Source organism: Dunckerocampus dactyliophorus, chromosome 6 (genome assembly GCF_027744805.1).
Source record: "Dunckerocampus dactyliophorus isolate RoL2022-P2 chromosome 6, RoL_Ddac_1.1, whole genome shotgun sequence".
NCBI classification, from domain to species: Eukaryota; Metazoa; Chordata; class Actinopteri; order Syngnathiformes; family Syngnathidae; genus Dunckerocampus; species Dunckerocampus dactyliophorus.
This window is the reverse complement of record NC_072824.1, coordinates 1,512,688-1,538,628: the sequence shown is the minus strand read 5'-3', so window position 1 is coordinate 1,538,628 and position 25,941 is coordinate 1,512,688. Positions and strand designations below refer to the sequence as shown.

Sequence of the window (25,941 nt, the reverse complement as noted above, 5' to 3'; positions counted from 1 at the left end):
CTCTGACATGCTGCGATGAAAGGTGCAGAAGTGAGTGCAAAATGTCTTACTTCCTGTCTGAGATGCCACCAAGCTGTTACTCGCTAGTTTAATTTCAATTCTTATGCTCATGTTAGCTGGCTAGCTGCTTCAACACAGCTTACCTTTTTGTGGCCTCATGCAAATGTATGTATTTATTAAATGCTGTTCTAACAGTGATATTTGTCCCGAGAGGCTGTTTATGAGCACCAGAAGTGAGACATCATCTCCCTGCCTTGTTGGCTCCATGTCACAAAGGAAGAAGCTCCTTCCTCATGGGCGGGCACAATGCTGCTTCTGACCTGCCCTTAACTAGCTGACCCCGCCCACTTGGTGGAGGACAAGTTTGTACAAATATTGTTTTAAAAACAGGCTTTGCTACACGTCTTAAAAGAAAGCCTTGAGCTCTGCCATCTGTCAGTCAGCTACAGATCCTTTAAGTTTTCTTCAATGAATATGTATATGCTAACCTAGTGTGATGAAGCTGGGCTGTAGCACACTTTTTTTTTTTTTTTTGTCCTGTCCATTAGGGCAGATAGTATTGTTGATCTAAATGTCCTTACGAGCTCAACAGATGTACTCTGTTAGGTAAACGTGAGATACACTTCCCCTGTTATACAGAATTTATTTGACTTTGATGTTTTGTTATTATGCAAATTTGGAGCAACCGGAGCAAGAGGGGATAGAGAAGAAAACAGAGGAGGGAGTGTGGGGACAAGAGGGGGACAATAAAGGGAGATGAGGACAACAACAACAATTGTGAAAACAATAAGAGAATAACAGAAAGGAACAGGACTACATCAGCAAATGTCTGACAACTATAAGGACAAAATAATATCAACAACCGCAATGACAATACTGCATTGAAACAGTCACACATAATAGTAGTCATGAAATGATGAACTATGATAGTGATCACAATGATAATACTGCATTGAAACAGTCACACATAATAGTAGTCATGAAATGATGAACTATGATAGTGATCACAATGACAATACTGCATTGAAACAGTCACACATAATAGTAGTCATGAAATGAACTATGATAGTGATCACAATGACAATACTGCATTGAAACAGTCACACATAATAGTAGTCATGAAATGATGAACTATGATAGTGATCACAATGACAATACTGCATTGAAACAGTCACACATAATAGTAGTAATGAAATGATGAACTATGATAGTGATCACAATGATAATAACTGTAATGCACATCATTGTAAAAACTATTATTGCTGATATCACGGTCACTGTAATAAAAGCAACAACATAATAACACCCTGGTTAACTCAGAGAGTAATGTGGGGAAGTACGTATGTACTGTGAGTGTGCCTTGCCTATTATCTGGCGATTCGATTCGTATCGCGATTCATAGGTCAAGATTCGATTCGGTTTTGATATATCCTGATACTTAAGTGCAAGACAGTTATTGCGATTTTTAAAAATATATGGTTCTAGAAACAACGAATGACTAAACTATTGTATTGAACATGTTGCAGACTGTGTTTGAGGTTGCAATGTTGGGAGCATTGTCAGTAACTACCACAGAATGTTTTGCACTGACGCCCCAATCAGCCACAACTTCACGCAGCAACGCCTCAATATTCTCTCCCGTGTGACTGTCATACATTGGGCGTGTTTGTAACACATGAACGCATCTTCCACATGTCATCCATGTGATGTGCTGTTACTGTTATGTCTGACTCGGTGGCCCTGGACGTCCAGGCATCACATGTTAATAATGCAACTCGCTCCGCAAAATGAAGACCGTCCAGCACATGGTTTTTTACTTCTTTGTACAATCGGGGCAAAGCGGCGTCAGTGAAGTGTTGGCGGGACGGTATGGAATAACATCACGTAATGAAAGCCATCACTTTCCAGCGAGCTCAGAGGGCGCATGTCTTTGCACATATAGTAGGTCACTGAGTGTTATTTTGGTGGCACGCGGTGAGCTTGAAGACAATTTGGCTAAATTAGCTTGTTCAAGAGTTAGTTGAGACGAGTCGCTTGTTGTCCCTTTACCTCCACGTCGCCGTGATGTCTGGCAACATGTGCACGGAGGTTCGTGGCGTTTCCGCAGTATTTCATCCTCGTGTAACACATTTTGTCATAATCTGGGCCCCCGTCTGTGGTGCTGTAAAAGCCAAAATGAGTCCAAATTGCAGATTTATAAATGTGCTTCGGAGCATCTCGTAATTCCGTCTCCATGTTGAAACTTTAGCTGTTCTCTAAACACCGCGAGAATATAGTGTGAAGATACCGCCCTGGAGTAACTCTCACGAGATGCTATCATTACTCTGGCGGGCTTGGGTGGTGTGCTGCCGACGCTGCCAGCTAAGTGCAGGACAAAAGGTGCTGCCATGAATACGGTACCCCCAAAACACATATGAAAACACTGATTTGAACATCTTTTGAATCGATATGACAATCGTGCGATGTAATATCGCGATGTATCGCCGAATCGATTATTTTAAACACCCAGAAAGCCACCGGGCCCACAGAGGCAGGCAGCACCAAGACCAGCCCCCTGCCCCAGCTTGTCTATCAAGCAGCGAGTGGTCATGTGATCCCAAGAACAGTGTTTGCTAGCGTGCTAACAAGGTAGCAAGGAGCAGGAGTGATGGCACCAAACTTGAATGGTCATCATCGCGAAGTGCAGCGGCATCACACGGGAAACTCCCATGGCTGTAACAGAAAAGAGCTAGGCCTGTCACTTTATTATGTGCTAATGATGGCTAGCTGCCACTACATTGTGGCTAAAACTATACCCCGCATGCTTAAAGGAAATGGGGGAGTTTTTCCTCATGCCTCCTAAGGCTGACTATTGTTCCCTATTTGAGTGATATCACTTGATCAAGCCTTTTCTAACATTACATACTCCAAAATACATCCTAAAAGTATGTATGATGCCTGCTTTGCTAATATTCAACACTACAAAATAAATAATACAAGTACATATGATTTGTGTTGCTATCGTATCAGTATCCGTATCGGCCGATATTCAAGGCTGTAATATGGGTATCAGATGGACGTGAACATTGAGAGGCATATTTTGCGATGTGTGCCCTAAGGTTGAAATATTGACCCCTTTTTACACTTTTGGCCTCCAGAAGGAGGAGGAAGTGACATCACTTGGAGAGCCCTCCCACCTGGAAGTTGCAAAGGAATATAATGCTTTCTATACAATCATCCTCGCAATATCACGGGTCCTTATCGCAGTGGTCCCCAACCTTTTTTGACCTACGGACCGGCTTGTGTTCCCACAAATCTTCCGCGGCCGGGGAGGGGGTTCATACATTATAGCGATCTAATTTATCTTATTTACGATGTATTGTGTAAAACTAAGACATGAATAACATCACATTAAAAGCACAAAATGAATGGTGACACACCATCCACCAGTTCCAGCCAAGTGTTTCCAGAGAGATGATTACATGGCTGTTTGACATGTGTGGTAAAAGGCAGTGTGCTAGCATGAATTACCTTGAAACAAATGTGCACATTAGCACTCAATAAGTCATCCAAACGTACCTTTATGCATTCCCACATAGTATCAGCATTTGACACCACATATGTGGTGAAAGAAAAATGCTAAAAATACAGTAGTAGTCTATCTGTACGGCATATGAGAGAAAGTTAGCACACGCACAATGGACATGCGTTAAGTGAGACGGATGTAACAGAGAGAATCCGGCCACCTTTCAAAATAAAACATAAAAAAAAAATGAAATAATGGAAATGATTTTTTCTTTCTGTGCGGCCCCGTACCAAATGACCCACGGCCCGGGGGTTGGGGACCACTGCCTTATCACTGCCTTAAGTTCACAGTACAGTAAATAAATATATCTACACGTTACACACCTGCGTACACGCACACTGTATAATACATTGAATAACAACGCTGCATAGAGTATTTACATTGAGGTAAGTGGTGAAGACATACATTGAGTTGAAGTGGTAGTGGTGCTTTTAAATAATAATAATGATATAATGGAAATATTATATGGAGGAGGTTGGTTGTTTGCTTGTGTCACTCATGAATGACAGATGCCCTGAAACGTCATTGAAGTGCTTTGGTATGCTCCTTGTGCTCCACAAAGGACACTTGCTTCATGAACTAAACGGAAGCAGAACCTATTGACTTCTTGTTAGATGTTAAGTCCAAAGGTCACAGGTGTTTGATGCCTCGCTTTGGCTGCCAGCTCGTGAGAAAGTGCTTCATAAATGTTTGACTCTCTTCCCCACTCAGTCAGCTTTCAGTCTCATGGTCACCTTGTGTGTACTGGATGTGTGTGTGTGTTGGCTTAGAAGTGTCATGGTTTGAGCTTCACGGTGGGATGAATCTATAGCACAACCTAGTAAAGACTAGACCTTTCCCAAATGTCCAACACCCACATTCTTGTGTAAGATGCTCCTCAGTGTCAGCAGCAGCAGCAACCTCAGGCTGCTGTCACCTAGCTACCTAGCGAGACAGCATCAGCTTTCACACAAGTGAAGGACAGGTGGTCTGACAGTTGGACTCAGGGCTGTTCCGGAGGGCAACAATGAAGTCAAAGGAAAAGTAGGCCTGTCACGATGACAAATTTTGACAATTGTCCTACAAATTATCGTTGATAATCGATATTGTGATCGGTTTTATCTTTATCGTTTGTTGTGAGGCCCATCGAGGTGGTGCGGTTCCCACATTATGTTCTGCGGGACTACGAGGTTTGTTTTCACCGCTTCGTCTCTTGGCGCAAGTTGGGTGTGTTCCCCATTTTCCTCGTCACTACTTTTGAACTAATGTGACATATTGGTTCGTGGGTGTTCATACGCTCACCTTGTTCATTCTGTTTAAAACTGAAATATTCCCCTCCACACAGTGGCTGAATGAGAGGACAAGAGGGTTCACTCTCTCTGTTCATTCCACTATCCAACCAATGTGCACAGACACATGCAGAGTGAACCCTCTTGTCATCCAGTGTGTGTGGTAGCAGATGGAACACATACGCAGACATGTCAATTTATCGTTTTTTTTTATCGTTCGATTAATCAATTTAGCGATAATCGTGACGGGCCTATGGAAAAGTTATTGGTGTGCATTGTGCCTTTGCTTGAAGGCAAGCTTGCAGAGATAACCACCTAGCTAGGTGGAAAGGCGATTGGGTTTCACGCCAGTCTCCATTCCGTTGGTACAGTCGTTTACTGGAAGCCTTAGCCATAATCTAGACTTGAAGCTGGAATTTATACTGTGTGTGTGTGTGTGTGTGTGTGTGTGTGTGTGTCAAGAAGAGCTATTGCATACTTGTTCCACTTTGGACATATACTGTAACTGCACGCTTGTCCAACATAATAGGTGGCATATATGCCAGGCCAATAGTTGGCAAGGTCACTTCCAGACTAGCATGTTTCCAAGTATGAGTCGGGGCTCCTCTTAATGCCACTGCTTACAAATATTTGCCATCTGAGTTTTATGTAAACAAACAGCCAAAATGCCAGTTTTCAGTTAGAAAGTGCAATTGTATAAAGACGGCCTCACAAATCCAACATACAGATAAAGACATTCTCCTCTTATCTTGCTCATCTTTTTTTCCACCGTTGTTTTGCCTCAATCTGCCATAGCTGAAAATAGTTTGGCCTGCTTGATATTAGTTTGCCTTGAAGATGAACACTTTTGTGCTGATGCTGTGCACCGAGAATGACCTTACACTTTCTTTACCCTGAAACACATGATCCCAGACATCAAGTCATCACATAGACGCATGTGTATGTGTGTAAATACTGGAGCTTCTATTGGCATGCGGGAAAGTGCATAGAAGAACTAGACCAGGCCACAAACGGAAACCTCACAGCTGATCAGATAAAGCACTGCTGTCATCGCCTATTGTGTGCCAGCCCCTGGCTTTGCCATGGTTGGGAAAATATGCCTCGACTTAAAGAAAACACTATTGAAGGTAGGCAGCTTGATTTACTTATTACTATGATTGGGAACAAGTCTTTCATAAAAGTTATTTGGTGTTGTCTTGATAGTGACTTTTTATGCAGGACATGATACTCACCCTTCTCACACGTTTGTGTGCATTCCAGCACAGTGAACCATTTCAGTTGCTCATTTACTGGAATATCAAGCTCGTATTTGCAGAATAATTAGCTTGTTCGTTTATTCGCGCAGGGGTGTCGTTAGATCTTGTCACACTAGATTTGGAGAAAAGTTGTATGGTGAGAACAGGGCAGCCTGTGAACTATGGCATAGCTGCTATGAATGCTAATACAGTAATATGAAAGTGGCAGCATGCAAGACATTATTGGAAGCATATACAGTATTAAGTGGTTCGTGCTCACCTTGCAATCCAACCTAACTTGGTGTTCACAGCATCAGCATCAGCGAGTGACACGTAGATGTTTTTTTCCATCGGAGTTCAATTTGTTGATGTTCAGGCAGAAGCTGAAGTCATTTTGCATTTGATGAATTTTACTTAAAGATTTGTTAGATCAACCCATGTAGATGTTGGGACTTGAGTGCACCCTTAATCATTCTATTGACACTCATTACATTTGGCACCGGCAATCACCGGTTCCGTTTCATAACACACCTCATACATAGACGAGATCCATGTTGACAATTTAGCCACATGGTCGCTATATTTAGCGAGTAAGGGTGCGCATATCCAAAATCTAGTTGTTTCTTGCATCATGCATTTATTGGGTGATTAAATACAAGCCAACAACAAAGGTGAAGAACCCACCGAGCAGGTGAGCAGGATAGTGAGCCATGCAATGCACGTGTGAAAGCTGTAAAAAACCCTCCACAATGCAACAGAGCCAAGAAGGTAGAGCTTGGACACAATGGCTTGCTGCATCACGCCTTCCTGGCAAAACATGCATGGGTGTCCAAAGTGTGGCGCAGGGGCCATCTGTGGAACGTGGCTCATTGCACAAATAAAAAAAAGCAACAAAAAAACAAACCAGAAAACATGGAAAATTGAGCAAAAAAGCATAATGTCAGTAGAAAAAGCTAAAATGTTGATACTAACAAAAACACTAAGATTTGTCTTTGTACTGTATGTGTAATGTATGTATGTTTTTTTTTTTAACGTTTGTTGTATCAATTTATTATAAATATTAAAGGACAGTCCTGATGTGAATAGACAAAGACAAGTGGATAACAGTGAGCTGTATTATTATTAGCATTATTATTATTATGAACATTATTGATTATTATTATGATATAACAGTGGTTTATTTGGCCTCAGAAAATGTTGACAATCATTTTGGAGCGTCAATGTGTGGGACAATAAACATTTCAAAACACATGTGCATTGTTTTGTGACTTGGTTAAATAAGCCGTTTTTTTTTTTTCATTGTACTTTTCTTAAAATTCATGCCAAAATCTCGTCTCGTCTCATTCTCGTGCAGCCAAGCTCATGCATCATCTTGTCTCGTGAGTTGACACCCCTGATTTGTTTAGTTTTTTATTTTTTTTTAAAGAAAAGCCACATTTTAAAGGTTGATTTAGAGCCTTAGAATAAAAAAGTTCAAAAATGCCTTCCCTGAGTCTTTAAAGTGTGGTGGTGATGTCCACACAGGCAGATGATGAAATGGACTTCATGTTTGGCTTAATGCATCCAGGTTGCACACAACATGCCCTCCCTCATCTACCTCCAATTTAAAGGGTGCTTTAATTGGCAAATTGCAACTCTGTGATAGAGTTTTAGGCTAAACAGCAGTCAGAATTAACCCCTGCCCCCTCCGATCTTCTCTTCTCTGCAGGGGGCGTAATGATATGCTAATAAGCTTGCCAGGCTGGGTTCCAGTGCTGCGCTGCTGCTAAGTTGTGAATATCGAGTATTGCGTAGATGATAAAATACAGATAAAATACTGCTGTGTTTTATTGTTTATCACATATTTAGCATTTATTGCTTTTTGTCTGTTGCATATTGGGGCTTATTTGTGGTCACGTTCTGGTTTTGCAAAATCTTACGCACTTTGGAGCAGTCGTTTTGCAGTCATTTCGTGCGCGCACCCTCATCATTAGTGCTGTGCAATACCACTGATTGAACTGTTAATTGGTTCCAGACCTGCAAAGTAGGATTCAATGTTAATAAATGGAATATTTTTGTAGTTGGAGCATTGAAAACCTGTTTGACTTTCTAAATATGCTTTTTAACATTATTAGAGCCTTGTAGACCCCCAATAGTCAATTTTACTCTCCTGTTATTCTTTGTTTACGCCACATTACTAATATAATAAGCCTAAAGTGCACCACTTCCACACAGAATGGGAGGAGATGTTTTTTCGGTCTATCATGTGGGACAAGCCACGGCTAACTACATGATGCTAGACTTCATGATGCAAGATGAATCTAATCTAATGTCATGTCTCATCAATGTAACATTAATTACACCGAGTGGCCACAATACTACATACTGTACAACTGGTCTTTCATTATTCTAGGACTGATAATAATCCATAGTCAACCAATAAACCGCGGTCATAACCTGCTATGTAGCGAGGGACGACTGTACTTCGGGGTTTTGTGTGACTTGAGATGACATTTTAGTGGAACCTCAGCTTGTATGACTTATGGGGGTCTTCGCTTGAGCAGGTATATTCACTTTTAGAGTGAAAAGTAACTAACATTGAGTCCCATAGTCTATCACATTCTTTTACGATAGCCCGCATTTCCACCACATTTCCAAGAACTTTTATTAGCAGGAAGCTCTTTACCTACAGTAGAGAAGCTCAAGGAATACTAGTAGAAATAGGTATCTGTTTGTTTCCACCCGCTTCTCAAAGTTCAGGATTATTAGTCCAGGCCAGGATGATGGGGTATGGGGGAATGGTACAGTAATCTACACCACCCCTCCAGTCCAGTAGGTGGTGGTAAGAACCATGATGGTGCCTTGCAAAGGTGGCTGACAAGCTTGTGCCCCAAACGTGTTGCACCAGTCAGCCCTCTCAAACTGAAACGTCCTACCCTGCTACTAGATAAAGTGCACCGGATTCCTTTTTTTTTTTTTTTTTTTTTTACATGTTATTGCAAATCCTGGAAATGATACAAGGTACTTTTATCAGAAAAAGTTAGTGGGAGGTGTGAGGCCACTTTTAGAAGACAACATTTACATGAATAGCCTTGACACATGCCTTCCGTCCTAATGCAAGGTGGGACGTGGCTCGTGTTAACTGCCACTAGCTGCCAGTGAGGGTAACGCCTCACCTGTTACCTGCAATACCGGTTTTAGAACACACGTCTATCAGGTTGGATTAGAACCAGCGCAGTGGCTGATCCTTGCTTGCGTCTTGATAATTCACTTGTTCCTGGCAACATTGAATCTTTGGTCTTTTCTCCTTTTAGCAGCGTCACACAGGCTTCACACGCTTCAAGCCCCAGTGCCAAGTGAAGTCACTGGCAACAAGGAAATTCTTTGTTTACTTTAGGATCCAATCGGCCCCTTCCCGTGTCCGCCTCTGACATTCTTCAGCATGAATTTAGCTAATGCACAACATCTCCTTGTGAAAGAAAGACATGAGCTTGTGTAACTTCATCAGGAGTGGTTCTTTACAAGAGTGTTCTTGACCAGAGGTCCAAAACAAAACCAGTACATTTGTGAAAATGTACTCCTGTAGAAAGAAACTTGATAACATTTGTTTAGTAGATAACTGTTGAATGCTTGGACATTTACATACTGGTTGAAAATAGCCCTGCGAGAAATTCCTAGTAAAGTTAATTTAAAAAAAACAACAACAAAAAAAACGTTTATTATTAAAAAAAAATCATGGAGAAGTTCAGACATTTCACCCAAAAACAAATGTGGTTAGCGCCCTCATTTAAACCAAACTTTCAAGACCCTAGAAGCATTGGAATCAAGAATTGTTTGGAACCGGAATTGGAAACAAGGAATCTGAATTGGAATGGGAAGCGCTGAAATTCAAACAATGCCCAACCCTAGCACTAAGCACTTATTCTTCTGTTTTTTTTTACATTACATTACTTTACATTCATGCTAGCTTAGTGGTGCCTTAGCTTTGCAATTCCTCATCCTCTTTTTGTGATAATGATATTTTGCCTCCATGGAGGTGAAGATTAGTAATATAGCTACAGTGTCATTCCATTGACACCTTGTTGTTTCAGTTTTGCAGGACACGGCTAGGTTGCATCATCAACATGAATTATCACGATAAGACGATAGAATTAAAATCCCGCCCATAGGCCAAATTGATAGTTTAGTTTTATCCACAATCTAGTGGTGACTAGGTATAGTATAGTGAGCCGACTCTTCTCACCACCAACAGGGTGGACTTCTTGTCGTCATGTGGTGGTTTGACAGCAGTGAATGTTTCAGGAAATGTCCTTCTTCAAATGCGTGACGAGTTTGGTTGCATTAAGTGATTCTGTGCCACCACCACGGCAAACATGTGCATGACAAGTCGTGCGCTCGAAGCAATGTCTTTTTCAGACTTTGGTATTGAGTTGTGGACTCCTATAGAGCAGCTACACCAGATGACCCGCACAGAAAGCTTTTTAGGTCTTCCAGATGCTGCACCTCTTCCTGCAGTGTTACCTGCCTGCCGCCCAAACGGTCTGTGTAATTTACTCCACCCCCGGCCCTCCTCCAGGTACGAATCCCGCCGAGCCCACTCAGCTGTGATTGATCACAGTCCCTCCGCTCGCTATCTGCACACTCTATAATGCTACGCAGACAATTGTTTTTGTCCGATTACTTAGACAAAATAAACACAGTTAGGACATGATAAATTGTTACTTAATTGCTTGCTCTTCTGACTCTTCAATGTGGCCAAGTAACGTTGGAAAGGCGTTGGACTTCAGCAACAGTTTGGCGGATAGTCCTGCTTGGTTGGCCCATGTTCACAAAACAGCCCCGTGTAAAGTGTCGTTGACAGAGGAGCATATTTTTCTCTTGCTGGGAATCAGCAACTCCAACCACTTCTGCCTGATGCTCGCCTCTTTAGGCACACCCCAACATTTCCTGGGAGCCATACGTGCTAACACGGTCAACAGAGCAGAGCGGGGGGAGGGCAGGCCCATATAAGGAAGTCAGTGGAACCCGGTGTTAAAAAAAACACAGCGTGCAGAGCCGTCCAAAACCGCTTTCAGGTCTCCCTTCCAAATGCGCAAACCTCATTATCTGACACATTGGCATCTTTTAACACCAGAATACAACATTGGAACAACATGTATACAGTAGGTCAGAAAAGGGGAAAAGCATTATAGGTACCCTTTAAGGAAAAGTACACACGCCCGACATTAGTACTACTCAATGCTTAACACGTTAGCACTCGCTGGTGTTGTGATCACGTGGGCGCTATCTGGCCACAGTCTGGAATCGGCTGCTTAACCTGTCTTTTTTGCTGATATCAGCCTGTTATTCGGTATCAATATCGGATGGAGACACCCCTACATTCAACAGCATTTAAGATTTTGGAACATCCCAGACCTAAATTCACCCACAATCTGATCTTTTTGGGCAAAAGCACCTTGAAATGCATGTCTCTTACCACATCAGGCTAATTTCAACAAAAACCACACTTGGTGATGATATAGTTTATCATCGGTTCTATTTGGCCAAATAAATCAACAAATTACACACAGATTTCTATGTACTACAGCTTGTGCTTGATGTCAGTATTTTCTACATTTTAGCATATAAAGGTACGTATTTTAGCACACGGCACCACAAACCTCAATTTATCTGGACACAATCATCACGACAGGCTGTATAATTTAGATAACACTCGTTATCCAAGGTTGTGATACTTGGTTATTCCAAGGAAATAAAAAACAAAAGATGTTTTCATTGGTTGCTTAGCCAAGCAGGAGAATAGTTAGTACCTTCCCAAGGTCTAGTGTGTATTGGTGGAGCATGGTGTAGAAAAGATCTTATTGCTGATGCTCTTTCAGACGTGAAGCATGGCAGGTGGCTCCTCTGAAGATATTCTTAGAAATCCACCTTTTTCCAAGATGTCCCACTTCACGTTGCTCTTTCTTCATCACTCGTCACCACTTTTTTCCTCGCATTCCCTCCACCCTGTACAAAAAAAATCTTATTTTTAAATATCCTGTGTCAAAAGGAAATGGTGCCTTTTACAGTCTACAATGATTCTATATGTTTTCAGGCTGTGAAACCCCTCGCCATACACTTTATACACTTTTCTCAGACAGGCATGAACATTTCTCTCGTTTAAACACTCAAAACTCAAACCTTAAGTGATCAACCTGCTGGGTTGGACACAAGAAATGATTAAGTGGCTCACGCGTATTTCACTCCGCTGACCGCGGCCATCCCGCTGTACTGTAGCGTTTTTGTATCCTTGTTAATACGTCTTGCTCCTGTCGTCGTACTTTAACACGACAATAAAGTGGTAATATTACGTGTCAGATGGACGTAGAGCATAGATCCATAGCTTCAGACAAGCTTTTATTTATACCGTGGCAGCAAAATTAAATTAGCATGGGTTAGCATCATGCCTTCCTTACCCCGCCCCATAGATAAGGGCCCCCTTCATAGCTGTCTCATGCAATGCCTGTTACGACGGAGTATTCAAATAATCTGAGATTTCGACAATAAACCGTAAATTTACCAGAAAAAAGTTGTAATATTACAAAGAATAAAGTTGTAAATTTACGAGAATAGAGTCGTAAATGTACGACAAAAAAGTCATATTTATGAGAATAAAGTTGTACATTTACAAGAAAAAAGTCATACATTTATGAGAAAAAAAACCCGTAATATGACCTTTGACAAATGCCAAAGGTCACTTTTTCTAGTACATTTACGACTTTTTTTGTCTTAATATTACAAGTTTCTTTTTTTCTGGTAAATTTACGGTTTATTGTCGAAATCTCAGATTATTTGAATACTCTGTCGTAACAGGCATTGCCTGAGACAGCTATGAAAAGGGGGGCCTTATGTGACCGTTGGCCTTAGTCATTACGGCTTTTTTCCTCATCAATTTTTGACTTTTTTTCTCACATGTATGAGTGTTTTTGTCGCGAAAGGTGAACGGCAATGTACCGAGGGAACACTGTAAAAGGTTTAGACATCTGTTAGACGTCAGTGTGTGTATCAGTACTTTTTTGAGCACATTGAACAACACGGTGATGATGATGATGATGATAATAATAATAACCGTGGTGATATGACATGTTCATATTGTTCCATCCCTACTGCTGAGAGGGGTCATGTGCTGGATTGGCGAGCGTGCTGCTTTGTGCGTTCATGGAGCAGTGTGCTAAAGTGCATAAACTGCATTTGCTTTGATGAGATGGCTTGTTTAAAAAAAAAAAAAAAAAAAAGTATTCATTGGGGGGGAGGGAAAGGAGGCCTAGAACGATTTGCTTGATCACAATGAGTATGACAGCTCATGCTCATTGGAGTGTTTTTGGGCCTTGGTTTGTTTGTGGTATGTGCTCCTCATCTAAAGGTCACTATTGCTGCTCATTATTAGACTGTTATCATGTGGAACAAAAGCCTGAACCCTACGTCACACGTTCTGTACCTGATTGAAATGCTAGCAGCATGAGCATCGCTGAGAGCCAAACCCTCACAATTCATAACAGCGACAAAGTGCAGTGTGAAGAGTTAGAGAGATGCCAACATGGCGTGATTTAAGTCCACTTCATTTTACACCGACAGCCTCTGCGTGCAAGTCAGGACACTGCAGCGATGCATGTTTTTTCTTTCTTTTTTTTATTGTGAGCGTGCCTTTTTGAGCTTCCTGGGTGACTGGCTGTTGGAAATGGCAAGTGGCAGTCAGGCCCAAAAGCTAGCAGAAATGGGCAAGTGGAGGAAAAAAGGCCAGTGGTGATTAGGTGAAAGGCTAAGACGGGGTGGGCAAACAGCGGCCCAGACAAACGTTGTTTTATTAAACCTATAACATCAAAACTGTAGCTGGCAACATGACTTTCACTGCTATTGTGGCACACGTGAGTTGCAAAAATAGTCAGATGCAATCTGTAGCTGGTAGAAAAAAGCCATCCAAACAACACAAGACACACGACGCACAAAGTAACCTACCTACTGCACCATGTGGGTGTACAAATAAATATATTCCCGCCGCAAGGCATGCTGGGTAGCTTGTGGTACTCTTTCTCCCAACATTTTGCCGTGTTTGTCGGTGGTCAGGGAAGTAAACAAGGAGGAGTTAACATCCTCTTGATAGTTCTTATTGTCTGTAGCGATCTCCATCATGGCCGATGGCGCTCAGAGAGCTGCTGTGTGTTTGTTCATCTCCCAAACTCCGACCTACGTAACAGTGCACTTTTAATTTCTCCTTTTATGTATAATTACACAAAGATGGCTTTTATTTTGACACACCTTTACAGTACATTACTTCATGGATGTCTATGGAGCTTGCTGCCCCCCTCCTCCTATCCCCCTCTCGTGTTTCCGGTTTTCTACATTCCTATTTCATATTCATATTCATTTCTATATGTGGTTTCTTCAGTTGTAAATAAAATAATAATAATCATACAGCAGATATAGATGACTGAAAAATAATTAAGAATAAGAAAATAAATCAACCAATCAGTAAATAAATTTTATTTATTTACAAAATTGGTTGATTTGTTTTCTTATTCTTAATTCATTTTTTTTCATCTTATCTTTATTTTTTAACACAAAATGTTTGAGAACATTGGAATGTTTTTATCTGAGCTTTTCTTGTGGAAATCCTGATGCGGCCCAGCCTCACCCAGACTCCCCCCAGGTAAATTGAGTTAGAGACCCCCGCTGTAGATGGTTTGGCCACCCCTGGGCTAAGAAGTCTGTGAATGTAGCTAGACTGTTTTTTTTTTTTTTTAAATTGGAAGATGCTATGATCTACTACATTCTGAGGATTTGAAAACCCCCAAAGTGACCTTAAACATGAGCGTGGCTCCCGCTCAGTATACGACTTCCCAACCACCCCTGCTGTGCTCCCATGTTCTTCTCCATGGAGACCATAGGAAACGTGCTCGCACTTTGTGTTACGGCCAGCGGCTGCTCAGCCATGATTAATTCAGTTAGGCTTCGGGGGTGTGCAGGGGGGCTAGGTTACCCAGTCAGGGATGGTGGGGGTGTCTGGTTGCCATAAAGCCACAGTGTGTTGGTGCAGAGACTGAGCGAGTGTACAGTATGTACTAGGGTTGTGGTTCAAATGCTTATCCTGAGTTTTCTAACAATTAGACAAATGCTTCATGACTTTTTGTTGGCGGCCTCGGTCGTCTTCCACAACAGCAAAGTAGTACAGTCTTCCATACATCCTTTCTGTTGGAACCGCAAATGTCATGTGCTAATGCACGATGAGTATGGAATGGTCTACCATAAAGAGATTTCCATCCCTGCTGACTGCACAACATATGTTAACGTTAACACGACCACCATATCTGCAGTGACCCTAATTGCCAACTTTTATTTGTCCTCCCTCTAGCTGGTCGGCGGCCAGTTCGACCTGGAGATGAACTTCATCATCCAGGAGCCCGAGAGCATTGTGTGCATGGTGGAGCTTTTGGACAAGTGCGAGCCCACCTGCCAGGCCGAGGTGTGGAGCATCTTCACCGCCATCCTCAAAAAGAGCGTCCGCAACCTGCAGGCGTGCACCGACGTAGGTCTCATCCAGCTGGTGCTGCAGCGTATATCGGCCACCGACAGCATGATTGCAGGTACGAAAGGCCACGCCGTGCTCATTCGTAATTTTTATTTCCCATATTTTTGAGGCACGCTCCAAATCTAAGCGCTAATGAAGGCCATGTATTTATTTAGTAGAGTGTCATTATACCTGCTGTGATGTGAGAGTGGAACAGTGTTGCTCATCTGCAGATGAGTAGGATTTCTTTCCTTGGTGTTTGCATCAGTGCTCTTCAGGCCTCCAGCGGCTGTGCAGTCAAGTGAGGGCGAAGGAGATGGCAATGTTTACTCAAGTGCAAATGTTTCCTCCATCCCAGCTCTAATCCACCCTTTCCATCATCAAAGTTCATGTTTTCATTTGCATGCTTGGTCAAAGCATATACTTGCTTGTTTGATTATCTGTGTTGTGGTTCCTTCCCAAGTAGCATAAAAGGTAATTAATTATATGCACAGCTAGGAACACGCCAGATATCAGTTGTTTTTATCTCTACAGTATATCCTGCTTGATTTATTGATTTATTGATTTGACTTTGGAAAGGCTGACCACATCTCTATATTCCTTTATCCAACATACAGACAACTTCTTAAAAAAGCTCCCCCTGTACGTACAGCAGTTAAAGTGTGGAATGAAGAAACTGATCAAGTACTTCAGGACTGCTTTGGCTGCACAAACTGGGATGTGTTTAAAACTGCAGCGGGGAGGGAAGATTGTACTGTTGATTTGGATGAATATGCTTCTGCTGTTACTGGCTACATTAGCACATGCATAGAGACTGTTACCACCACCAAGTATTACAGAAAATACCCTAACCAAAAACAGTGGATGAACTGTGATGTAAGGGCTAAGCTACGTGCTCGTTCGACTGCATTTGTCATGGGCACCGCTGATGACTACAAAAAGGCCAGATATGACCTGAGGAGGTCCATACGGGAGGCCAAAAGACAGTACAGACAGAAGCTGGAGGGCTACTATTCCACCTCAGACCCTCGGCGCATGTGGGCGGGGCTCCAGCACATCACAGACTATCGACAGCAGAGTAGCGTAGCCACGTCCAGCCAAACCACACTTCCTGATGAGTTGAATGAGTTTTATGCCCGCTTTGAGACCCAAACTCCTGATGAGCAGAGAGGGTGGCTGAACCTGGGGAGCACACAGGACTCACCTCTCATGGTGACATCAGCTGATGTGCGCAGGGTTCTAAATAAAACAAACCCACGAAAAGCAGCAGGGCCAGACAACATCTCAGGACGTGCACTTCGGGTTTGCTCATCAGAGCTAGCTGATGTGCTTGCTGACATATTTAACCTGTCGCTTGCACAAGCATCTGTACCGACCTGCTTTAAGTCCACCACCATAGTGCCCGTACCCAAGAAGAGCAACGTGACCTGCTTGAATGACTATCGCCCTATAGCACTCACTTCTATTGTTATGAAGTGCTTTGAAAGAATAGTCATGACCCACATCAAAAAGAGCATCCCGGCGGCAACCGTGGACCCTCTACAGTTTGCATATCGCCAGAACCGGTCCACGGATGATGCAGTCAACACTGCCATCCACACAGCCCTTTCTCACCTACAGGGCCAGGACACATACGTCAGAATGCTATTTATAGACTATAGCTCTGCTTTTAATACAGTCTGCCCCCACAAACTCACAAATAAGCTCCTCACACTTGGCCTGTCACCCTCCCTCTGTAACTGGGTGTTTAACTTTCTCACAGGCAGGCCCCAGTCAGTCAGAGTCCACAACCGCACATCCAGCTCAAGAATTGTGAGCACTGGGACCCCACAGGGGTGTGTGCTGAGTCCGCTCCTCTACACGCTCTTCACCTACGATTGCGTGGCCTCCCAGAACAACACCAGCATCATTCAATTTGCGGATGACACTACAGTCATCGGACTGATCACTGGTGGTGTTGAAACATCATACAGAAGAGAGGTGGCGGACCTCATAGCTTGGTGTCGTGATAACAATCTCCTTCTCAATACAGATAAGACTAAAGAGATGATCATCGACCCAAGAACAAGGGAAAAGGAGCCACATAGACCCCTGTTTATTGATGAGACTGAGGTGGAGAGGGTGAAAACCTTCAAGTTCCTTGGCACACACATCAGCGAGGACCTCACCTGGTCTCACAACACCCAACATATTATGAAGAAGTCCCAAAGGAGACTGTACTTCCTGAGAAGACTGAGGAAATTTGGCATGTCCACCACAATCCTGAGTTGCTTCTACAGATGCACTATGGAAAGTGTCCTTACCGCCTCCATCACTGTTTGGTACGGTAACTGCACAACACGAGATAGGAAGGCACTCCAGCGGGTGATCAAGACCTCACAGAACATTGTTGGGGCAGCCCTCCCCTCACTGCAAGACATTTATAAAACTAGAGTCCTACGCAGAACACACAACCTCATCAAGGACAGCACACATCCACAACACTCAGTATTCACACTCCTACCGTCAGGCAGACGCTACAGGAGTTTGAAGTCCAGGACCACAAGGCTGGCAAACAGCTTTTACCCACAGGCCATCAGGCTCCTCAACGAAGCACTCGCACACGCCGCACGCAACACACGCACACACTCATAGCACTTTATTTATTTATTTATTTGTATTATTTACTTGTATTAATGTCTCTTCTGTTGTTGTTGCTTAATTTATTGGTATATATGTTTATGTGTTTATGTTTCTTATGTTTCTATTCTTTCATTTGTTTTCTTTCTTTTCTTGGGAGAATGAACAGAATAAGATTTTCATTACATGGTATAACTGCTGTTGTACTATGCACATGACAATAAAACTCTCTTGAATCTTGAATTTTGAATCTTGAATTTAGTTTTGGTTGAAAGGATTGTCCCCCCCACCCCCTTTTGTGCCTTTCAGACCTCCTAGTGGACTTGCTGGGCGTGCTGGCCAGCTACAGCATCACGGTCAAAGAGCTGAAGCTCTTCTTCAGCAAACTTCAAGGGGAGAAAGGCCAGTGGGTGAGTCCTGTGATGTCATCTTGTCTGCGGCGGGCACGTACGTGAGGAATGTGCGGACAGCAAGTCGACCGCTGTCGTCCCCACCGGGCCCATGTCCTTGTCACACAGATGAGATGGGTTATTTCGGTCCAGATGATTTCTCTGCAGCGCTTTTGGATCCAAAGCAATGCTACAACATGATTAGCAACACTTTTTCAATGCACACCAACACTGCTCACTGACTAATTGTCATACCTCTGTATTAAGGTCACACTTTGGTTCTTTTTGCATACAGTAAGGGCCCTACTTAAAGGAAAAGTGCCCTTCTTTTTTAAATTTTGCCCATCCACAATCCTTGTGTGAAAAATTAACACAAGTCTTTCCCTTTTCTGTGCTTTCGAAAGAGAGAAAAACAGCTAGCAGGAGGGAGCTAACAATGCACGTAATGGGACACACCTATTTGGACTATACAGCCCTCTAAAAAAAGCCTCCAACAAGGTTCAATGGTTTTCTATCCATGCTGTGATCATGCAGTACCAGGTACATTCATGATGACATGTAATACTTGCAGTATTTTCATCATTTTGTTTCCTGGGTGCATTGATTTGACAGAGCCCATAGATAGGAACTAACGCTACTTCCATCCGCAGCAGCAGCATAGAAAGCACGTGTCTGTTTGCTACTACTAATCATGGCAGACTTCCTGACCACTACTTTTGGACAAACGACGATCCTGAACCTTATCTTCTTGAGCCTGAATGAGCTACAGCTTTTAGAGGCTGAGCGGGCAAGAAGAGAGAGTGAAGCGTGGGAGCGGACGGGGGGGCCGAGGGGGCCGAGAGAGTCAGGGCCGGCACGCCTTGGTGGTGTAAATGTGGAGAATTGGAGTGTTTGTGCTGCACTGAGTGGCGTACAGTGTCACCATGGATGGAAAGGCTTGGTGTGTATGGCGAGGAGGACACTGCTCCAAGAGACTGCATCCCAACCAAGGAAGAGTTGTTAGCGCTAACAAACCCCGCAGTGGCAGAAACCTTTTCCCACCGACCCAAAATCAAGTGGAAAAGACGTCCCGGACCAGCTGGACCAGACGGAGTCAGTCACCATGATATTGATTGCGATACATGGAGCACATAGCACATGATATCACAACACAGTCCATCTAGCCGTGCAGAAAGAACCTACTTTCCACATCATTTGGTTGTCCATTCCTAGTTGTTCATATGCTTGTTCTTGTTTCCCAGTCAGTACACATTGGTGTCCTGTGGCATTGTTTTGGAGCAGGCCCGTTACCGTACCAGAAAAATAGTCCTTCCTGTTAGCTGCTACGGTAACAATGTCGCTGCAGCTTGCTTTATATACAGCTCACTTATGGAAAATGTCAACATTGTTGCCGTTTTTTGGAGGTTTTTTAGAGGGCTTTATAGTGGAAATAGGTGTGTGCTGCTACGTGCATTAACTGCCTCTTTTTACCTTTTTTTTAATCTTGAGAATGCACAGAAAAGGGAAAGACATGCACTTTTCCTTCAAGTATCTGCCTCTACGGCAGGTCCGTTTGTTGCCAGTCACAGTTCGTAATACATGTTAATGATATCATTTGGACCAAAATACTGCCAATTTGCTCCACCTGTGTGGCACTGGCAAGGAGACCAATTCAAAGTCCAGATATGAACAATGACGTGTGTGTGACTGTCTCTCAGCCTCGTCATGCAGTGAAGCTTCTGTCGGTGCTGAAGTACATGGCTCACAGGAATGGACCCGACTCCTTCTTCAGCTTTCCGGGGAAAAACGCCGCAGTGAGTTCACCTTCCCAAACACCACTGCTGCCAGTGTGAGACAAATGTGTTGTCTTCCAAACAGGCCATAGCTCTTCCACCCATCGCAAAGTGGCCCTACCAGAACGGCTTTACATTCCATACGTGGCTGCGCATGGACCCTCTCAACAACATCAATGTGGACAAGGACAAGCCTTACCTCTACTGGTCAGTAACAGAAGAAATGTATGCACTTGGAGAGAATCCAAGAAAAGTTATCCATTTCCAGTCGGGGTGATGTTCTCAGATGATCGTTTGTCATCATCCCAACTTTAAAAGCCATGCCACCCATGATCAGGGGAAAAGGTGACTAAAATGAAATCTGCCAAAATGTTCCAACGGACAAAAATATTGAGTTACGTAAAAAGTGCCATTGGCACACATTCACACAATTTGTGGTTTATAGTTTCCACCTTGAGTAGAAGCATACGTACGCACTTCCGCCTCAAGCAATGTAAGGTGTAAGGTGTAAGCAATAAAAACAAAGCACATCCGCTGTCGTCACTGTGAATGGTGGAGCAGGGCCAACCGATGCAAAACTAAAAAGAATGTGGACAAATATTTCCCTTTTTAGTCAGTGCCAGATTTGACATGAATATAAGGTTAATTTAAAGGGGGATGCAAAGACTCCAAACGGGGATGACGTTAGTCCATCATTCGTGGAAAGGAAAGTAATAATAGAAGGTTTATGCACAAAATGGTGACATTCAAGCGCTGCGTCGTTTCAGTGGCAAAGCCAGAAATGTTTAATTGGAGTGGCCAAGGTAAGACCATTACTCACATTATAAGTTGATACCTGAGTGGCCACCCCGTAGCTCCGACACTGTTGTGTTTTTCATGTATCTTCTAGTCCAGATACTACACTGGTGCATTAAAGTGTTTATGATCCGTTGGGACGGCTATCACTCTATTTGCAGTCCGCACATACGATAAAGGATATGACATTTGATTGACAAATGATAGCAGGCAGTGTCTTGTCAAATATGTTTTTAAGTCATGTTTTCATGCAATGATGCATTAACCTTCTCATGTCAGCTTGTGTTTTTGTTAGGGATGCTCCCATCAAGGTTTTATGCTGCCGATACCGATCACATAGATTAAGTGTATACATTTTGAAATGTACTTTTGCATATACAGTATTAGGTGTCACCAACGTTTTTTTCTTGTGAGGGCTACTTTTACAAGATAAAAATGGCCAAGAGCAACGTGTTTCTGTCACATTTATCTTCACAGCTTCTTTCAACGCAAACAAGGACCAATCAGTGGGAGTTAACAGGATGCTAATCAGTACACTCTCGCCAGTAAACATGGATTAATACCTGATTTACCGGAGCTATTTGACATTTCTAAAAAATAATCTAGAGATGTAAAAAAACAAATAAATAAAATAAAAGCAGCAGTATGGGAACTTGTTGGCGCCAAAGTAAACATATTGGGTAAGTTTATCGTCAACACTAGCAAGATCCTCTAATAGCAAGAGTAATTTTTTTTCCCCCTCCTTTGAACCACTTTGAAACTCCCAAATTCCCCTTCACGTCGCAAAGCCAATCACAACCGTGGGAGACCCGTACAATTCGCTCTGGCTGTGAACGCGTCGCTCACCGGTGGGGCTGGTCACAGCTGCTCGTCGCCTCCCGTGTGTGGCGCCCATAACATAGAAATACAGTATATACGTACACTTCATTCAGCATTCAGCGCTGAGCCGCACGTCAGCGTCGCCGCCATATTGGGTGTGCAAAGGCTCCGCTGTAAATTAATTCCTGTCGTTTAAACATTCGCGCACGCACTAATATACTTACCAATAAACTAATAAACAGGCATGTATAAAAGAGAGGCATTAACTTAATTTTCTTTGGAGAAAGGCTCTTTATGAAAGTTTCATTTACTGTGCAGCCTTGACCCATCCAACATGGCGGCAATGTTGCCGTATCGCAGCAGCGGTCAAGCCCACTCGATGCGGCGTCTATCTAATGCCTACGGCCCATAAGACATGCTTGTTTTGGCTTTGGCACGTCTGCGAAGGGAAAGTGTGTGGGAGACGATCGCTACAGGCTGGACACTGCAATAGCAGGGCGGAGGTGATCGTTATTCAAGGAAAATGCACTTTTTTTTTGAATTTTGCCCATCATTCACAATCCTTACAGTGTGTGAAATGCGAACACATATTTCTTTCCCTTGTCTGTGCGTTCTAAAAATAGAAAAGTAGTTGGAATGAGCCAGCTAACATTGCATGTCATGGGAGGTACCTATTTATGACTATAAAGACCTCTGAAATAAACCTCTAACAACGTTTTATATACTAATACATGCAGTGATCATGCTACAATAACAATATCACTGTAGCTTGGTTAATATACAAGTTAGTTATATAAATGGAACACTGTTGCCGTTTTTTTTTTTTTAGTTTTTTTGTTGGATTCAAAATGGGTACCTCCCATGACGTGCATTGTTAGCTGGCTCATGCTAACTCCTTTTCCCTCGTTAGAACGCACAGAAAAGGGAAAGAAATGTGTGTTCATGTTTCACAAAAGGATTGTGAATGATGGGCAAAATTCCTAAAAGAGTGCAGTTTTCCTTTAAGCAAGTGTCGGCACATGCCGATACCGTGCTTTTTCACAGAAATTGGCCGATGCCGATCGATCGGAGCAACCCTAATTTTTATACATCACATACTTTGCGTGGAAAACGGCGTACGCAACTTTTCAGCCCCGTTTTGTGCGTACGCAAGCTTTCTGGATGAGACGGCAGAGCATTCTGCCTGGGAATCTTACACCTTGCTGTGTTCTTCTTCCAGTTTCCGCACCAGCAAAGGCCTGGGCTACTCGGCACACTTTGTGGGCGGCTGCTTGATTGTGACCTCGTTGAAGTCCAAGGGGAAAGGATTCCAGCACTGTGTGAAGTTTGACTTCAAGCCGCAGAAGGTGAGGGGGAACCAAAACAACAACGGCGGCACTGCGCGGGTCATGAAGTAACCGCTGAGTCAGGACTACCGGGGCTGTTTGGTGTTGTCTTGGACGCTTATTTACTCCACAAAGACCAGAAAAGAAAGTGAAAGTTAGTCGTTAGTCGTCCTCAAGTGACATCGCCAACTGTGTTTTGTTTTCAGTGGTACATGGTGACCCTGGTGCACGTATACAACCGCTGGAAAAACAGCGAAATTAGCTGCTACGTCAATGGAGAGCTGGCCTCCTTCGGAGAGATTGCCTGGTTCGTCAACACCAGCGACGTAAGTGGAAAAGCGTGGATGGCCACTCAAACTGTTTACGCTGATGCCTTGGAGAGTGGCTATGGAGCGTTTACTGGAATTTATCTTTGCTGCTAGCAAATGCCTTCCATCTGCCTTAAAAGAAATGATCCATAAATGCTCAAATTAACGCCTCATTCATTTAGTAATAACTACTAGTTAGCCACCGGTCAAAGAACCCTGGAATTAACAGCTGTGGCTGTGGGCACCCTTCTGATGTAGGTTTTTTAGTAACTCCACAAGATGAAAGAAGATTCTTTTGATGTACTGTATCACCAGTAGTCCGTATCCAGCAGCTTTATCTCGCTCTGCATGCGCTTTAAAATGTTGCCGCTCAGCCGCTGGTGTGGAAGTGCCATTACAACATTGGTTGTGTTGTTAATATGCTTGTTCATGAATGACCATGTGGTCAAAGAAAGCCTAGTTTTCCTTGCGCGCCAGGTTATGATTGAAGTTAAACATGTCCTTGTTTTGTACAGTCTTATGCAAACGTATGCAATCATTTTCATAAAGTTAAATCATTGGGTGTTTTGGAGCTACCATTTCATTACCTCTGCCAAGGAGGTTATGTTTGTTTGTTTGTGTTCAAAATAACTTGAAAAGTTCTGAATGGATTTGGGTGAAATGTTCAGGAATTGTGGGAAAAGGTGAAAGATGGTGTGTGATCATGTTTGCGCCTGATTCATATTGCACATCTTCTGTTAATCCAATAAACTCATTTCACCCCTGAAATATTACTCTGCCCACCTGCTACTTGATATATTAAAAGGAATGATTTATAAATGACCAACATTTTACATACAGTGTATCTGTATGATGGCTTTTCACGAGGGCTGTCAAAGTTAATGCATAAATAACACCTTAACGGACAATTCCTTTAACTGCACTCTTTTTTTGGACGTGTGATTAACGTGCGCGCGTCCTGTTTGAGCCTCGCCCCACACCGTAGTTTGGGGAAACTCAAAGGTGGATGTGGAGCCACAAGCAGGAACTAATATTGATGAGAAGTGCTGATTGGTAAGTTTAGCTTCAAAGCCCTGGCAGATGGCTCTCTCCACAGGAGCAAAGTTATTTGTATCTCGTCACAGAGTACGTCGCCTGCCAGAGAGAAGTGACAAGTTACTGGAGCACTGCCACTATTATTTGTCATTTATACAGTGGTACCTTGGCATATGAGTGTCCCAACTAACCAGTGTTTTTTTTTTTTTTTTATCTTATTATTCATCATTTATTAACAACATCAAATTAAAAGCCCAAAATGAATACAGAGCCACCATCCACCAGTACCAGCCTGGACTTTGTTTTTCAGAGAACAAATATGCACATGAGCACTCAGTAAGGTCATCACATCTTACCTTGATGTATTCCCACATGGTATCAGCAAATATGAGGTGAAAGAAAAAGGCTAATACAGTATAATAGTCTATCTGTACGGCGTGGAACAAAGTTACATGGTACGTTCAAGGACTGTCCAAAGTGGAACAAGTCGCTGCTTGCATTAAAAATGCAAAAACAGTGGGATTTCTAACTGTATATAATTTTTTGGAATAAAATAATGGCACATATTTCCAAAATTGATATCCTTTTACATCAGATTTGATGTAGTTATCGTTGAAATTGTTTACCACAGAGATTTTCATCCCTACTTATTATAGATAAAAACCTTTTTTTATCTGCAATTAATTGTAATTACGTAATTATGTTAACTAAGGACAAAATGAGATTAATTGTGAGTAAATATTTTAATTGATTGACAGTGCTTGTAAAAAATACAGCATAGTAGTCTATCGGTGCAGCGTTCAAGCACCGTCCAACAAAGTGGGCCAACCTGTGGATGGAGAGTAACATCCCTGCTTATTAGGGATAAAAATGTCTGTCTGTGATTAGTTGCGATTCTGATTTAACTGTTGTGATGGCATATTTTCATGGATTGGCAGCTCTACTTTTTACATTTAGGGAGTAACAGCCTCTCTCCTCATGGCCTGCTTCTAATTAACGACCCATCCTCTTTGTGATTTTGCTAGGTTAATAGTGGGGCTAGAATGAATTCTTAAATTAGTAATAATTCTAACGTAATCATTACTATGATCAAATGAATAGCATTTCAGAAGTGGAAGTATTTTTTGTGTTGCGTACTTGCACATGAGCTTCCATATTGTGTGAAATGGCATAAATGACATGTAGCGCTGTTTAGTGTGTAGCTACTGTAACAGTGTGGCTCACAGATGGAATCTTAGAGTTTGCGACATCAGCTGTGCTCGGCGTGCAGCTTCTCTCGCTTAGTGTT

General features: G+C 42.7%; 1 protein-coding gene across 7 annotated transcripts in view; it reads left to right on the top strand.

Moving 5' to 3' along the window:
* Positions 1–25,941, top strand: part of lrba (LPS responsive beige-like anchor protein) — a 284,780-nt gene that overhangs the window by 4,879 nt on the left and 253,960 nt on the right. For all 7 annotated transcript variants that reach the window (XM_054778104.1, XM_054778108.1, XM_054778107.1 and 4 more), the window contains exons 2-7: positions 15,436–15,667; positions 18,520–18,620; positions 20,297–20,392; positions 20,457–20,578; positions 23,205–23,331; positions 23,517–23,636. In XM_054778104.1, coding sequence (XP_054634079.1) covers positions 15,436–15,667; positions 18,520–18,620; positions 20,297–20,392; positions 20,457–20,578; positions 23,205–23,331; positions 23,517–23,636 — 798 coding nt within the window. The remainder of the gene's footprint in view (positions 1–15,435; positions 15,668–18,519; positions 18,621–20,296; positions 20,393–20,456; positions 20,579–23,204; positions 23,332–23,516; positions 23,637–25,941) is intronic.